Here is a 16,736-nt window from a genome sequence, read left to right as displayed (position 1 = left end):
TGGTAAGTTTTAATTGCTGATGCAGTTTATTGATTTTTAAATGCTCCGGAAAAAATATCCTGTGTTGTACACGATTGAGGTGATGCAGCACCCAGTAGTGCGTAAGTGTGTGTTTGTACATTATTTCTAAAGCAGTGGTGTCATAAATGATGGTGTTATGAGGGGTATTTATTCAAGTCGGACTAAGTAGGACTTCACTGAAGGCCTAGGTGTAAAATGCACCGCCCGCCACTGGTCATCATACAGTTGGGGTTAGAATAATGTATCATTTCCAAAGTCAAATTAACAGGTACACATGTGCCTTGTCTGTTCAGGTCTTGTCCTTGAATAGTTAATGATCAAAAAAATGGACTTGAGATTATAGTAGCTCTGCTTGCATATAACCTGGCAGTGCTGAATCAATTCTGAAGCCGACAGGAAAATAACCATACAGCCGTATTACCCTCTGTGAGCTACTCTTAAGTGTCCCTATAACACTCATTTGCTTCTCCATACTACAAATTCCTGTCAGCCCTCCTTGAAATTATTGACACAAAGGCCCAGTTACAGGATCAGCAAACACAAAGAGCTTCACCGTTGTGAAAGATTTTACTGTCCAATCCGAGCCAGGGGGGAGATAAAGGTCGTGCTAGTGTTACAGAAGCAGCCATGTTGTGTCCAGCCAGTCTGCAACAAACGGATGCTGGAATTGTTCGGTGGTGAAATAAGAGGCTTCTTCTCCACTGGATATTGTGTGCAGTTTCATAAGCAAATATTTGACATTAAATTGTATCAAAAGCTTTACATTTGCTTAGCAGTCTTAATAAGTTAAGGAAAAACCTGGATGTGTGAGATGTATGACATTGGTTTTCTTTATATCCCATCAGGTCCAGTAAAACCATGAATCTCTGCTCCAAATGTTTTGCGGGTAAGTCTCTGTCTCATCCACCAGCCTGTCCAAATGTGACAGGTTTACAGCATCCCGGTCCTCTGTCAGGTTCAGATGGACTTCTGGACTTCTTTAAATGATCATAATTGATCATTGAAAATAAATCTTATTTCAGTTATGTTTTGTCACATCATTAATGCCAAATATTTCCCGGTTCTCTTAAAGTGATCCCTGACTGTTTCGACAAATCAGTTCAAAAGTACAAGAATTTACCTTTTACTATGTAAATACATAGACAAAAATATGTAATAATTTCTTATAAGATATAAAATCCATTCTGTTTGGGGGTCGCCAATGTTGTTTTCTTTGCTAGGCATTCTGGGTGTGATGTCAAATAGTTGCAGCACCCAGCTCACTGCTATTGATTAGCATGGCAGTGATCTGTTAGCAGCGATCAGCTCCTCCGTTCAGCCTTCAGAGTCTGAACCACAGCGTCAGCAAAGACATGAGGACAGTGAGGAAGAAGCCAGAGATCAAAATGGAGATGAAAATCGACGGGAGAACTCTAGATTTTACATAGTTCTTGTAATTTTATATCTCACTATTTCAACAAGCCAGATATCGCTTTGGGCTTCGTCTTGGAAATTTTGAAAACATTTTATAGTTACATTTCGCTGATCACTTAATAATGAAAACAATTGTTATCCTTAAAACCTTAACTTGGCAAATGACATTAAAAGCATGGGAGAATATTGGCAGCTAGTTGGTGGATTTGGTTGACAAGTTTCTGTCTTGTTCACAGCCAGGCGATCAGTTGGTATTGATGGTGTTGAATTGCTTCGATGTGTTCACCCCGTGGAACAGCAGTGCTTGAGGTGTGGTTGACACGCGTTCACTGCCTTGAGTGGTTGACCAGTAAAATCTGCATGTATTTGTTAATGGAAAGGCCTGCATTTTTGTATGCTTATGACATAGTACAGTACATCTCTGATGTCACTGATCACACATAAATAGGAAACAGTTCCACCTGTTTCATTTGAAGCTTCTGTTTGGCATCTAGAGCTACTCTCACAGAGACTGCTAGGTGTGCCAACTGATTCCAGTCAGGAATGCTAACAATGCGAAAAGGTAATGCTAGGAACGTTGCAGAAAACTCAAATTTCATAATTATATTTTCACCATTGAGCAGAAAATAGTGAGTTCGACCAGGCATGGACAAACTATGGCCCAGGGGCCATATGTGGCCCATTAAGTTTTTTAATCCGGCCTGGCGAATTTGAAGAAATTATATTGATAAACCTTGTTAATGTTTTATTTTCCCTGCATTTCTCACGTTTTCCTACTAGATGGTGCACTGTATATACATTGACCTTTATTGAGGTGTGGCATATTACACCGCACTTGTGCTTTACTCTTTGACCCCGCTGCCCTTCTGTAAAGATGAGCGGACCTAAGAAAAGGAAAGTGGACAGAGAATGTTGTGTTTAATAAGTGGACACCTGATCGAGATAAATCCCTATCATGTTATTAATCACCAAACACACCGGTAATGAAATCAGGCTTGACACCAGTTACTTTTCTCTAGCGGCCACACGGACCGTCTTGGCCCTCTGGCATCGTGTTCTCCCCCCGACTTCCTGTTTCGAGGCCTTTATTGACAAAGTTCAAGCTTCGCCCCTTGACTAGTGACATCATAATAACATTGCTGTCCACCAGATGGGGCTGTTCCTTCCAATAACAGTTAAGAGCGGATGGAAATATTAAATTATTCTATCAACACCTAAATATTTTTTTCACAGATCAACTGCTGTCCACCTGATATGCCGATAGGCTATTAAAGAATACAATGGCTACAATAGCCCCAAAGCATGCTAACAATGCTAGCGAGCAGTCAACGAAAAAAGAGCGGGAGGCTACTGCTCAGAGGTTGGCAGTTGACATCAACAAAGCCAGCCACAGATCCAGGTTAACATACCAACACCTCAGATCCATCCTGAGTATCTCCACAACCAAACTCACTCCAGACTTTGATGCGCTGGCTAAAAAGCGAGACCAACAAAACTATTCCCACTAAAACTGAAAAAATGCATTTCAAAAATAATTAGTTCAATAAGCCGTACATCTTGCTTATAATTTCTGTTAAGTGGTGCACATAAATGGTGCACAGGTGCACATACCTTCTCAAAAATAAATAATGCACACCAGATCAAGTATAACGTGCTCTGTTCCGCCCTGCATTATTTTTGGGGGTTCATGCACTGGTGGCAGACTATGCAGTGTTGATGCTCCAATCACAATTTTGTTGCTGTTCTGAGACGATGACAATAAATCTTGAATCTTGAATCACCGCTTACGAAACGAACCAGGGTTCAATTGAAAACAAGCTGATCAATCAGAGATTGCAGACCCTCGCCTCCAAGTGCCCTATCTCGCAATGTTAAAGAATCCTTTGTCTGTTTGTCTGTCCGAGCGCATAACTCAAAAACTAGTAACTCAATCGACTTGAATTTTTTACACAAGCAAGGTTCTGTCCGTGGCTCGGTCCTCCCCGAGAATGGCGTTGATCTGGATCTGGATCCAGATCCAGATCTGGATCCAGATTCTAGAATTATTTTTACATCAGGAATTGTGCCTGTGCTGTAAACTGCCACTTTAAGAGGGAGGGACACGAATGGCATGATGGGAAAAAGAGTCCAGAAGGTGTCTTGTAGTACGTTCCAGAGCAGCAAGCTAGAGCAGGTTTGGCCCCTCTGATCCGGAAGCCCTGTTTACTGTCTCACACGATCCAATAGTCTTTTGGAGGCGGGGTCTGCAGTCTCTGTCTTTCTAGTTATAATATGGTTTATGCTTGGCTGTGCATTTTTTCCCAGGGTTGTCAGGTCTGGATCAGTCTCAACTGAAGGCCCATTGGTAAAGATGCACAGTACTGTCATTTTAAAGGCAGAGTATTCTAAAAGAATCTGGCACACAAGCAGCTGTGGACTGACACCAGTAATGATGTCAATGACGTACTGGAAGGTACTTGAATGTAATTACCACTTTTAGTCTCGCTATGTCACATAAATTACCAGCTCTGATTGGGGAGCACGGTGGCGGAGTGGTTCGTGCTGTCACCTCACAACAAGAAGGTACCAGGTTTGAATCATGTCCGTGCTGAGTTTGTATGTTCATGGGTTTCCTCCGAGTTCTCCCGTTTCCTCCCACCACCAAAAACATGCGTTTTATGTAAATTGCCCATAGTGTATCAGTGTGTGTGTGGGTGGTTGTCTGTCTGAGCGTGGCCCCACGTTGCGCTGGCGACACATTCAGGGTGTACCCAGCCTACTCCCGTGACCCGCAAAGCAGAAGAAAACGAGTGAATGCCAGAAACATGCAATACTGTAAAACTATAAAGTCCTAAGTTTGAAATGACAGTAGCATTGATTTGGAGGCATACTGCCCAGCCATGGTAGAGACCTAGAGATTAGAGGCATGCATTCCAACAATTAATACTGTTTAATATAAACATGAAATGTTTCCAACTATTCTAGCAGGATGGGTTGAGGGAGCACTGCAGCCCTGTCGGTGAGTATGGCAGAAAGGCCTGGCCTCAGTTCAGCCTCACAGACGGCGCGAATGCTCGGAATAGACTCGATGCACACGAGTATAGAGGCTGAGCGCAAGTGGGTTAGTCTGCATGTGGAGGAAAAGCTCAAATCTGGGTTGCCCTCCCTTGCGTCCCCTGGAGGGTATAAAACAGTGGATCAATACCAACCAGTGTCCTACAGAGAGGTTCCAAGTGCAGCACAATAGTCTGAGGCGATCGGGTCTTTTACCAAATCATTTTTCAGCTGGCAAAGTTGAGGGAATATTTAAAAATTAATCACTTGGGTGCATTTATTATTTGAAAATCTTGACGGAGGTGAAATCAAGTCATGACAATTTAAAGGTACCCAAGCAGACAAAAAAAGAGTCCAAATGCAAAGATGTGTATATATGTATTTCTTTTTGGCACAACTATGAGGGTAAGTTGCAACCAGGACGTTTAGGCCATATGGAGTGACTTGAATGATTGATCTGAACGGTTTCATTTGATGAATCGGATCATTACTTAAGCTCTTATTCAAAATTTGCCTAATGCATGTGTGCAAGTTAAGTTGGTTCCATACTAAGTGTTCCATGTGTTTGTATTGAGTACCTATATCATGTGATTGGGTTCATGGACACCTCTGCTCTACACAGAACGTTTGTTTTGAGTTTCTGTGTTTGTTCTCTTCGTGTATCTCTCCATTTCCTGTCCTGAACACGCATTTCTTCCTACTTCATTATTTTCTGTCATTGACCACAGACATCCAGAAGAAGCAGCCAGGGGAGGACTGCACCTCCACGCCAATCCAGATCACTGGGAGTAGCCAATCGCCAGTTTTCAGTAGCGAGACGAGCAGTAGCCTAGCGCCACCCTCGAGCTCCGAGCAGCCGTTAACCGAAGAGCCTTCGCCCATCTTTCCCAACACAAGGGAAGGTAAGGTTGTCCAACCGGCGACCTCCACGTCAAGAAAAAAGAAACATGTTGAAGATTGGAAGGATGTTCTTTGTCTTTAAATGTAGTGGTGAAGTACAGAGGGGGATAGAGAGCCAGGTGCCAAAGTACCGACAGCACAGTCTCTAAAACGTTCAACAATGCCATCAAGGAACCATGGGTGCATTGCAGAATTCAGGAAGTAATTTCATACTGCAATACTCCGATGGTTGGTGAGCAGCCACAACAAATAGAATCACCATACACAAGGTACACATGGTTCAACTGGCACTCAATGCCCGAGTGAAATCAGCTGCTGGTTCAGACTGGAAAGCCCGGTTTGTTGCTAGAGCAGGGGTGGGCAAACCTTTTGACGTGCGGGCCACATTGGGTTTGAAATTTTGACAGAGGGGCCGGGCCAGGAGCATTTGGATGAGTGTTTAGATATACTAAAGCGCTGCGTGTCGTGTGCAAACCTCATAGCACAGTAAACACACACAGATAAATGTACAACCCGATTTACTAACAGTGTGTACGAAGAACTGCGTCTTTCAAATGTGCAAAATAGCCCTAATGCAGGTAGTACGTTTGTCTCAATGAATATGCAAGATGCAGCATTTACACATATTTTGGCACAACGGTGTGATGAGAAATGTAAATAGATTAAAATAGCAATGACATTGTGATCTGTCAAACCTGGTGATTGCATCTGTTTTTAATAAATTTTACTTGAACACGTAAATAAAGCAACATTTATTGAAAAAAGATGATCACTTTCAACATTCAAAACATATCAAAACACGAAATACTAAATCTCAATCATTTCTGCTGCACTCATTGTTGTTCCACTGCTGTGCATAAATGCGCACTTCATTAGAAGAACGGGATTTATTGATCATGACGCTGGACGTCTGCTCACACACGTAGGTCGAGCCAAACAACAGCATATTCTGTGCCGTCCTCCGGAGGTTTGGAAACGTTGCTTCGTTAAGTGAGACATAAAAGTCATTCAGGTTAAGAGACTTGAACTTATCCTGCAGATCCTGCGGTGCGGTTTCAAGGTCTTGTGACGGGACGGGACACCAGCTGAAGTGATGCGTCAATTTTCTTTAAATCAGAGAAGCGACGGCAGAACTCTGTGCAGGAGCCACCCGCAACGGCTTCTTGGCATATCAGACATGCAGCCGTAGATCGGATTTCGGTGAAAAGAAATCTTGTTGTGCGCTCTTTATTAAACACTCGGCCCTCACCGTCTACTTTGCTTTTCTTCGGTCCGCTCATTTCTACAGACGGGGTCAGAGAGTAATGGGGAAAAAGAAACTAATGCAGAGTAATTCGCTACACTCCACCGCGGTTGTCAGTGCGCCATCTGCTGGTGAAACACGGGTATTGCAGGGACAAAATGAAAGTTATGATTTTGAATTTTTTGGTAATTGGACAAGTTCGGCGTGCCGTATTGAAAAGCATAACGGGCCGTATACGGCCCGCGGGCCGTGGTTTGCCCATGTCTGTGCTAGAGTGTGGGCTCGTAGTCTGTTTGACTTCTACAACTGTTGCTTTATACAAGCAGCTGCCAGGCTTCTCTACATGGGCAGGGGAAGTCAGTCATCGAACAAGCATCTAGAGAGTTATCTCATGATGCTTTCAGTCTAATGGCGTCCTCACTGGTGGATTGCAATGATTGTTTGGCTCCTGAGTCATTGTTTCTACAGCGAAAAAGGACAAGCCTCAAGTTCCATTCAGTAAAAGTCTAAGACTCCTGATGTATGTGAAGTCACCCATTTTGGCTGAGCGGTTTAACTTGGAAGTTGTCTTCCATGTTCATTGAGACTCATCTTTACAAATCCTGTCTTGCATCTCTTTATTCTCCACCTGCAGGCGTGTCGTCCACAGAAACGGCCCAAGGCACACTCTGCACCCCCACAAAACGCCCCCGAGAATCGGGTACGCTCGTTCTCCTGTTCCGGCCCGTAGCTCTATATCCTGCCCCACTTGAAGCGCTAACTTTCAACCCTGCTGATTATTTTCAGCATCGGGCTCTGAGAGCGAGGAAACGCCAGAGAAACGGCCACGAACGGACGACAAGGAGGGCGGCGGCGAGGAGGCCCGCGGGCTGCCGAAGCAGAAGAACCGCCGGCGCTGCTACCGCTGCCAAACCAAGTTAGAGCTGGTGCAGCAGGAACTGGGCTCCTGCCGCTGTGGTGAGGCTTTGTCATCGTCAAATACGGCACTGACCTCCATCTTCACGAGACCGCTGCAGTTCTTTTCTTCAGCATAATTCACTTTTGGCTTCGTTCATTGCTTAATCTTCAACTTGAATATGAAACGTATCGCAAAAGGTTCTGCGAGACCGGTAAGAAAATGTTTTCCATGCTGTGTTTGGCCAGGTGATGGCCAAACGGTTTCTCTGTAGGAAGTGGGAATCCATCAAACCATTTTCTGTTTCCACCCAGGCTACGTGTTCTGCATGCTTCACCGTCTGCCCGAGCAGCACGACTGTCTGTTCGACCATCTGGGCCGTGGTCGCGAGGAGGCCATCCTCAAGATGGTGAAGCTGGACCGCAAGGTGGGCCGCTCGTGCCAGCGCATCGGAGAGGAGTGCTCCTGATTGGCCAGCCATCCTGATAGAGATGAGGCACTTACAAAGAGGAAGAGGTTGTGGAAGGAGAGCTCGAGGAATGACAAATGGGGTGATGGGGGGGGGGGGGGTGGAAGTAGAGGAAGAGGAGAGGAAGCCTGATCGTAACATCCTTCATCTGACCTGACAATTCTGGACCTGAGCTCGACGTCGCCCTGATAATGTCCTGTTAGGACTCGCTTCTGCTCGAGGCTGATCGGGGGCCCAGAGAGGGGCCGCTAGTTGTTGTGCGGGGGCCGCGTTCAGTATCAGCATGTTCACACACACAGCCTTAACCCAACCTCCAGTCGTCAGAGGGACACCACGAAGATGAACCCAGCTAATCGTACGTCACGCACAGCTCTGCTGTTCCTCGCCACGGGTCCCTCCCCTGCGCTCGTCTTCTCTTCAGTACAGGAAGTCCTGGAAGAGAAACTGTCGTAGTATTTGGTAGGATTGTCCTCCAACAAGGGTTTTTTTTTGTTTTGGACGTTTTCCCAGTTCTTGGTCACGGGTGAGGTTTCTGTCTATCCCACGACCACTCCTCAGGTCATCATCGCGGGGTTGGAGTATCAAACCTAGAACCCCGCCTCCTCCTGTTTTTCCTTCACCAACATTTAGGTCCCTGTGCAGCATCGCCAACGGCGTTTTACCCATGCACGGTGCTTGCAGCAGTGTTCGTACACGTGTGGTCAGGTGAGGCACTCCAAGGATGCTGATGGTTTTTTTGTTTTGTTGGTGGTTAGTTCTGTTTCTACTGCTCTACCATCGTTTCATAGTGAACAATCCAGCCAATCCTTGCCTCTGCTCACATGGGTTGTTGACCAAAAAGAAACTAGGGAAGTAAGTAGTACACTAATGGCAAGAGTCACTTGGATGAATCCTCTGTAGCAGATCCTCTTCTCCTTCTTTCCCTCCCCTTTTTTCAATATACCGAGTAGTACTGTTTTGCATTAAGGGGAATACAACTGAATATTTGCTTCCAAATGAAGAGTTGTTCTCCAAAATGCCATGTATTTATGCTAAAAACTGACCCCGAGTTCATCACTAGTTGTAGACGAACAATAAAGAATGCTAAACTGAATTCAGAAATTACATTCTACCCTGAAAACTGTTCTGTAACTTATTTCTGATTTTGTACTTCCTGGGTGGGATTAGATTGAATTTTCACGTCGGGGATGTCCACATGATTTTGGCTCCACTCATTTCTCCCAGTGAGCTTTCACTAAATTAAAGGGAGGAGGGTTCATCCTGCCCTAAATAGTGATATCACATTGATGCACAGGACAACGAAAAGTTGGTTTAAACCTCTCCAGGGTAACCGGCCTGGTTACCATGGAGACCAGGATTACAGCCACTCGGTGGTTTAGTGAGCTCAACTCGCCGATCAACCGTGATTTCGCTTGTTCCCTTTTTGTTCATTGACCTTTTTAAAATCATAAGGGTGATTGTACCCAAACGTCTCCTGCCTGGCCTCTTGTGTGTTTCTGCTTGGCTGGTTCTAATTCTGATATTTGTTTTGGAGTGCTAATCAGAAATGGAAGAAACAATTCCTTCTGTACCTTTTTAGAGAAAGAAAAAATATTTAATCTTATCAGTTTGAGTTACTTACACCCTAGCATAGAGTTGCATATCTTTAGTTAGATGTATAAAGATAAGCGAGAACAATATTCTGCCCTATTTTCTCTAATTATTTTGTGTTCCATTTTCTGCTGAGGAAAATAAAACTGGATTTGAGGATGTGTGTTAGTCTGTTTCCTTTGCCCCCGTTATCCTGGTGTTCGGTGTGAATGAGCCGTGAACAGAAAACGGTTTAATCCAGCTCATTGTTACCAGCTTCAACGTCGAGCAGATTTTAAGTTTGTATCGATATTTTGGTTGCAGCGGTTTTGGGTTAAAGTTAATTCCATTTTGAGATTACTGATAATACATTAATGTACTGCATTGGAATAATTAAGTATGAGTTCACTGACTGTTTGAGGAGGATACTTATGGGATTGAAGGCTCTTTGGAAGGTGTGGAATGAGCGGTCATGGTTGAGGGATCCGTCTGGACTCTGGAGAGAGGTAAGACTATGGTCTAACAATAACGATGCCGAGTAATACAAACCCCACTGATACGCTCGAAGTCGGGTGCTAATAATGAGCTAATTAGTCAATTAAACGCAAAGTTTGAATAGGCATCATCACCACGGAGGTTTGGATTGCCGTTAACAGTGGCGTTATTCGTGGGTGAAAAGTGAGTAAATGTCTTTGATGGTGTGAATGGGTAGGAATTACCACCCCAGTGAATGCTCGCTTAGATGTTAAAGCTTTGATCTTTGATCTTTGAACTTGTTACGTAATGAACCCATCTTCAATGGTCACCAGACATCAAAGCATAAGAGAGAAATCTATAAATTGCACGCCAGAGCCTGGATGCAGGAGTGGCACGATGAATCAATACGTGCACAGCGATGGTTTGTATCTCTACAAAGATAAAGAAACTCGCCAGATTCTAACTGTCATAAAGAGAGATGATGAGAACAGCTATGACAATGAGGTAGGCCTTGTTCATTTTGATGCTCACATTCTTTAAGGTCCCATAAAAACTCACTTTTCCCATGTTTCTGCACTATTCTGGTGATTTTGGGTCATTATCAACCCCAAAACAGCTGATGGTTATCTGGATGATTGACAGGATGTTTATCCAGTCAATCATTTGAAGTTTGTGTAGTCAGTAATCAACTACTAAAATATGTCTGGAAGAAATTATTGTGACGTTTAGTTTTTTTTTAGCTTATTGTTTGTTTTGAGCAGAAGAAAATTGTATTAATACCTTTTTGTGTATGAAAAACCATAATTCGGCAAAAAATGAATAAATATGTCCAAAAGAAAACACCAAATGCCATGTACACAAGAAATAACTAATAATTATAATTAACTTGTGGAAAAAGGGTAGAATAATATACCTTTAATATTCAGTGTTATTCAGTACAGATTATTAATACATTTCCAAAGTGATTGATTCCCTTCTATTGACCTGCAGGTTATTATCCTGGAAGAGCTTATGTGGCGAAACTTTGACGAATTTAATATTGTCAAGTTTTACGGCTGCGCTCCTCATGCACCGCTGCTGACACTGGTATTCGAGACACTAGACTTTAACCTCGAAGACTTTGTCAAGATGGTCGTAGTGACCCTGATTCACATCAGAGACATCTTCCAACAGGTATGGCAAAGTGACAAAGATACGTCACATTTAAACCACGAAAAGTAGAACTAACGCTAGCATTTCTTCTTCAGATTGCCGTGACATTGTCTATGCTGAAGAAGGTCGGGGTGAGCTATGACGTATCACCCAAAAATATCTTTGTGGTAGATCCATTTGCCAAACCTGTCAGAGTCAAGCTGGCAGACTTCAGTTCGGCTCAGCTGTATTGGGAGAAAGAGAACAGTCCAGAGACGTAAGTCTGTCTTAGTTTCCGTCTGACCGGCTCTCAAAGCCAGATTGTTGCCTATCTGCTCCTTTTATACGAGTCTCACCCCCCCCCCCCCCCCCCCCCTTGTCTGTATCGTAGCGCCAGCTCCATCAGCTGCAGGTTTTCACTCTGATCTATTTGGCTATTTCTTAGCGATGCAAGCCAGTAAATTTTACTTTTACTGTTACTGTCGGAGCAAAAAAAAATCTCTATTAATTTTTCATTTCATATCATTTACATGTTTGATTTTTTTCTCTGCATCAAATTCTGATGTTTCCAACAATTTTCATATTCCATCAGTTTTTAATGTCTCATATTAGCTTAGACCCTTTCAGCTGCATTTCTTCACAGATGGGTTTTCTAGTTCTAATACATGGATTTAATCAACCTTGGTGTGGGGGGGGACGTCACCATGGATGATCTGGACTAAGCGATGGGGAGGCCTTGGTGCTTTTGATGTTTTCATGCGCTAATGGGGGGGCGGGGGGAGGTTTGTCGTGGAGATTTGTGCTCTGTTCAGGGAACCGAGTTCATCTTTAAAATTTTTCTTCCATATGTAGGTGTCCAGAAAGAAGAATGCTGTCTGTGGACAAAGTTGTGAAATTCTTACTTGACAATTGTCAAGAATATCGACTGTGGGTAAGTCATCCACTGTTTATCTCCTACAGACTCTCAATCTTGTGCCCCCCCATATATATTTTACATCAAAATAAGGTTAATAAGTTAACTTTTTAATGGCGTACTACAGTATAAACAGGAAGTTAAGCCACTTTTCAAGCCGTAACATCCTGTTTATACTGTAGTACAAAGACAAACAGTGAATCTCTTCTATGCTTCCATGCCTGTAAGGCAAAGCAAACTCTTCACACATGCAGCAGTGGCTGGTCACTCCTTCAGGGCCTCGCTGAAACATTCCTGCAATTATCTGTTTTTTAACTGTAGGAATCTCTTGAAATAAGTGGTAAACTTTATAGTGTAGAATAGATGTTGGTTTTGCCAATTTAACAGGCAGTTGATAAATGTAAAGTTAAATATCCAGGTTAACAGTCGTTAGGAATGCAATCACATTCCTAATTCTGGCAAACCTTTACACCGGATGTCCAGAGTAAAAGGCTTTAATGTTAGCTTTGGGGGTGACAAATGGAGATAATGTCATATTTACTGGTTTTGTGCTTCTTCTTCACACATATAAAGTCCAATTATTATAAGATGTTTGCTGCAATAACAATTCTGACTGATGATCCTTGCTTCCTGAACTAGATGGATTCCAAAGGAAACGATCCCAAGGTTGACCAGTTGGTCGGGTTTCTGTTGACCTTAACAGATCCGACTAACAATTTGACGCTTTCTGAAGCCCTCACAATTTCAGAGCTTGATTATGAAGGCCCATGGTTTCGTGAGTACATTTACAAGTTCCCGCACCACGCAAATAACACCTTAAAATATGAGATGATGTACCAGCTGGGAAGCGGCTCCTTCGCAGAAGTACGGAAATGCATGGATGGTGATACTGGAGAGTCTGTGGCGGTGAAACGACCCCTGGATCATTCCAATTGTGACATGGAGGTAGGTGGACGCTTGTTGAGTTTACTGCTGTCATTTTGTTAGTTTAGTCAAACTACTGATTTTATAATTAGAAGTGTATAAACAGATCCCCTTTAGGTTAATGTCAGTCACTGACACAATAATAGTTTGCATTGCATGTGTGTGTATTGAGAACGCTAACGGTAATAGTACACGCATTAACATGAACAGGGTAATAGTACATGCATTAACACTAACACAATAATAGTACATGCATTAACACTAACACAATAATAGTACATGCATTAATACTAACATGTAATAGTACATGCAGTAACACTAGCACGGTAATAGAACAAGCATTAGCAACGATGCATGTTTGCATTAGCAGCACAATAATAGAGTCACAGATTAATTGTCTGTCAGGAACTAAGCACATCTAATTTTCATGTTTTTCCAAGGTTGATATTTTGGAAGAGTTGATGGCTGTGAAGGCGGACCAGCGGAACATTGTGAAATATTATGGCTGGCTCAACTTCACGATTGGAAAGGCACCGGTGTTAGAGGTGCTGGACAAGAACCTCGGGGTCTTTATGTCTGAAAATAGAAAGCCAATGGCTCCCAGTGACGTCAGAGCCATAATTGAACAGGTAAGTTCCATACGATGGAGAGCAGCAACCTCACACTGACGGTTCTAACCTGAAAGAAACTCAAACACATTCCTCCCTGTGGTCTGCAGATGGCCGAAGCATTGTGGGTACTCGAGGAACAGAGAATAATCCACACGAACATCAAGCCAGATAAGATCATGCTGGTAGACCGAGAGAGACCCTTCCGTGTCAAGCTGATAGACTTTGGCTTGGCAATGCGCGAGTCTGAAGGAGAGCATGGCATGACGATTCAAACTCGTTGTTTCAGGTAAAGTCTATTCAATTATGATTAAAATACTGTGTAAATGGGTAGATTCCAGATTTATCACAAAGAAACAGGTGTGGACCTCCTGTCCATACATGCTTGTTGTTTAACTTTGGATTTGTACCTTTTCAATATTTATGCGTGACGTACACATTGCTTTTTTTTCTACATTTAGGGCTCCAGAAGTGTTTATCGGCATTAAACCTACAGTGGCCGTTGATATGTGGTCCCTGGGCTGTGTGATGGCCTGCATGCTCTTGGGTGAACCGCTGTTTCGTGGGAGCTCAGATAGAGCCGTGGTAAGTTATCTGTAGGTAATCAGCCTTCTTGTTTGTTGTTCAGTCAGGTCAGCTTTCTGAAGAGTCCCGGTCCAGCACCGGACGGGCTTGTCCCTACTTAATTATAGCTGCTGGAAACAAAAGCTTTATCGAGCTGCTAAGATCACACCACATTTCAGTGTCTTGAAATATTGCTTTTTCTGACTTTGTGAAAGTCCTCAACTTCACTTCTAATAAATACCAATCTGAAATGATGTGGGGAAAGGGCAGTTCAGTGGACGGAACTGGAAATGCTGTAAAAATGACGGATCTGTATTTTATCTCCAGGTTGCACAAATGGTTAAGTTACTGGGAACTCCACGTTCCTGGTTTCTTAACAGGGGGATTCATGCACAGGAATATTTCAAGATTGAAGACAACATGCAGGAACATAAGGTACGCCTTCAAATGTCTCAACTCCAATGAACATAACGTGCAAAACATTTTCTGACTGTCATGTAAACACAAACACTTTCCTTCAGAAAGCATTTCCTCCTAAAGTTCTTCATCTTCTTCTTCTTCTTCAGATGCTTGAGGAGGATCCCAGGCCAGGTCTTTATCCCACAGGTCAGGAGCTGAATTGTCTGGATGATCTGAATAAAGTAAGGGATAAAAGTTCCTTGTTTTTTTAAATGATGAACGATGATGTTCTTATGGATCATAAGAATGAGTGACTGATGGTGGCTTTAACCGTTTCTTCCTGAACTAGGTGAACCTGGAGGAAGACAGTGAAAACGAAAGGAGTGACAGGAACCTGTGCACTGATGTGCTGAAGAGGATGTTGGTGATGGACCCTGTGATGAGAATTATACCAGAGATGGTCATTTCTACTTTCATCATGCCGACTCTTCAGCAGAAGACCCTGCATGAAGAAGACCCTGCATGCATCACAAAGGCTTCCATCGACGAGGACCAAGGCACTAATGGTGAGAAACAGTCACTTCTACTCCTGAATGACAGCTGAGCATTTGGAGGATGGTGGGAGTTCTAATGTGCTTTTCGTTTGCAGAGACCCAGGGAACATCCATGGAGGAGAAGAGTTTCAGAATGGGGGAAGTTTTAAAAGCCTGTGTGACCATGGATCAGCCTGTTACCCCTCAGATGGACCCCAGTCACATCATCTCCCAACGAGAGTCCAGCAGTCCATCTCCTGTAAGGTCAACAGCAGGTGTGACCCTGGTGCAGCCCGCTCCACCTGAGAGTAGATTCAGTTCGGTGGACGAGGAGAGACAAGACAGGTGAGAAGATTTTCTCTGGTTATGGCAACCATCATCATCACCTTTGAGTGAGGTTTATCAGGTTCTTTCAGATGATAACAGGAATACTTTTCTATTTGTGTTTAGTTTGCAAACCGTCAAACACAAGATGCCAGAATGTTCAGGCATCACAAAGGCTTCCATCCACGAGGACCAAGTCACTAATGGTGAGAAACAGTCACTTCTACTCCTGAATGACAGCTGAGCATTTGGAGGATGGTGGGAGTTCTAATGACCTTTTTGTTTGCAGAGACCCAGGGAACATCCATGGAGGAGGATAAGAAGAAGAAGAAGAAGAAGAAGAAGAAGTGGAAGAAGATGTTCTCACATTTCTTCCGCAGAATGAAGAGCATATTAATACCCTGTGTGCCCATGGAGCAGCCTGTTTCTCCTCAGATGGACCCCAGTGACATCTCCCAACGAGAGCCCTGCAGTCCATCTCCTGTAAGGTTACCACCAGGTGTGACCCTGGTGCAGCCTGCTCCACCTGAGAGTCGTTTCAGTTCGGTGGACGAGGAGACATAAAACAAAGGCTTTGTGACCGGGATCCGGGAACGTGGTTCCTCCAGCTCGCTGAATGAAACCTGAGCATTTGGAGGACAGCTCAGGGGATTGTGGGTCACCGTCTGCCTGACTTGGACTCAGTTTACAGCTCCCGAGTCCAGAGGAGGGCCAGAGAGGGGGACCGGAGGGTGTGTTCCAACTATAGAGGGACCACACTCCTCAGCCTCCCCAGTAAGGTCTATTCAGGGGTACTGGAGAGGAGGATCTGCTGGATAGTCTAACCTCAGATCCATGAGGAGCAATGCGGTTTTTGTCCTGGCCGTGGAACTGTGGACCAGCTCTACACCCTCGGCGGGGTCCTTGAGGGTGCATCGGAGTTTGCCCAACCAGTCCACATGTGTTTTGTGGATTTGGAGAAGGCATTCGACCGTGTCCCTCGGGGAGTCCTGTGGGGGGTGCTCCGGGAGTATGGGGTGTCGGACCCCCTGATACGGGGTGTCCGCTCCGTATATGACCGGTGCCAGAGCTTGGTCCGCGTTGCCGGCAATAAGTCGGACCTATTTCCAGTGCGGGTTGGACTCCGTCAGGGCTGCCCCTCTGTTCGTAACTTTTATGGACAGAATTTCTAGGTGCAGCCAGGGCGTTGAGGGGGTTCGGTTTGGTGACCTCAGGATTGGATCGCTGCTTTTTGCAGACGACGTGATCCTGTTGGCTTCATCAGGCCGTGCCCTCCAGCTCTCACTGGATCGGTTCGCAGCCGCATGTGAAGCGGCCGGG

The 16,736-nt window shown here is 44.2% G+C and overlaps 1 protein-coding gene across 1 annotated transcript; it reads left to right on the top strand.

The window, feature by feature from the left end:
- Positions 1-260: 260 nt before the first annotated feature.
- On the top strand, positions 261-8,051 carry LOC137913731 (AN1-type zinc finger protein 3-like). Its single transcript, XM_068757364.1, has 7 exons — positions 261-289; positions 867-907; positions 5,196-5,369; positions 6,884-6,886; positions 7,245-7,310; positions 7,397-7,567; positions 7,820-8,051. Exons 1-7 carry the CDS (start codon positions 261-263, stop codon positions 7,972-7,974), a joined length of 639 nt encoding a protein of 212 aa, XP_068613465.1. The 3' UTR covers positions 7,975-8,051.
- Positions 8,052-16,736: the final 8,685 nt, after the last annotated feature.

This window comes from Brachionichthys hirsutus, unplaced genomic scaffold (assembly GCF_040956055.1).
Source record: "Brachionichthys hirsutus isolate HB-005 unplaced genomic scaffold, CSIRO-AGI_Bhir_v1 contig_389, whole genome shotgun sequence".
Lineage (NCBI taxonomy): Eukaryota > Metazoa > Chordata > Actinopteri > Lophiiformes > Brachionichthyidae > Brachionichthys > Brachionichthys hirsutus.
The sequence above is the reverse complement of the archived record's forward strand: the minus strand, read 5'-3'. Positions and strand labels throughout refer to the sequence as shown.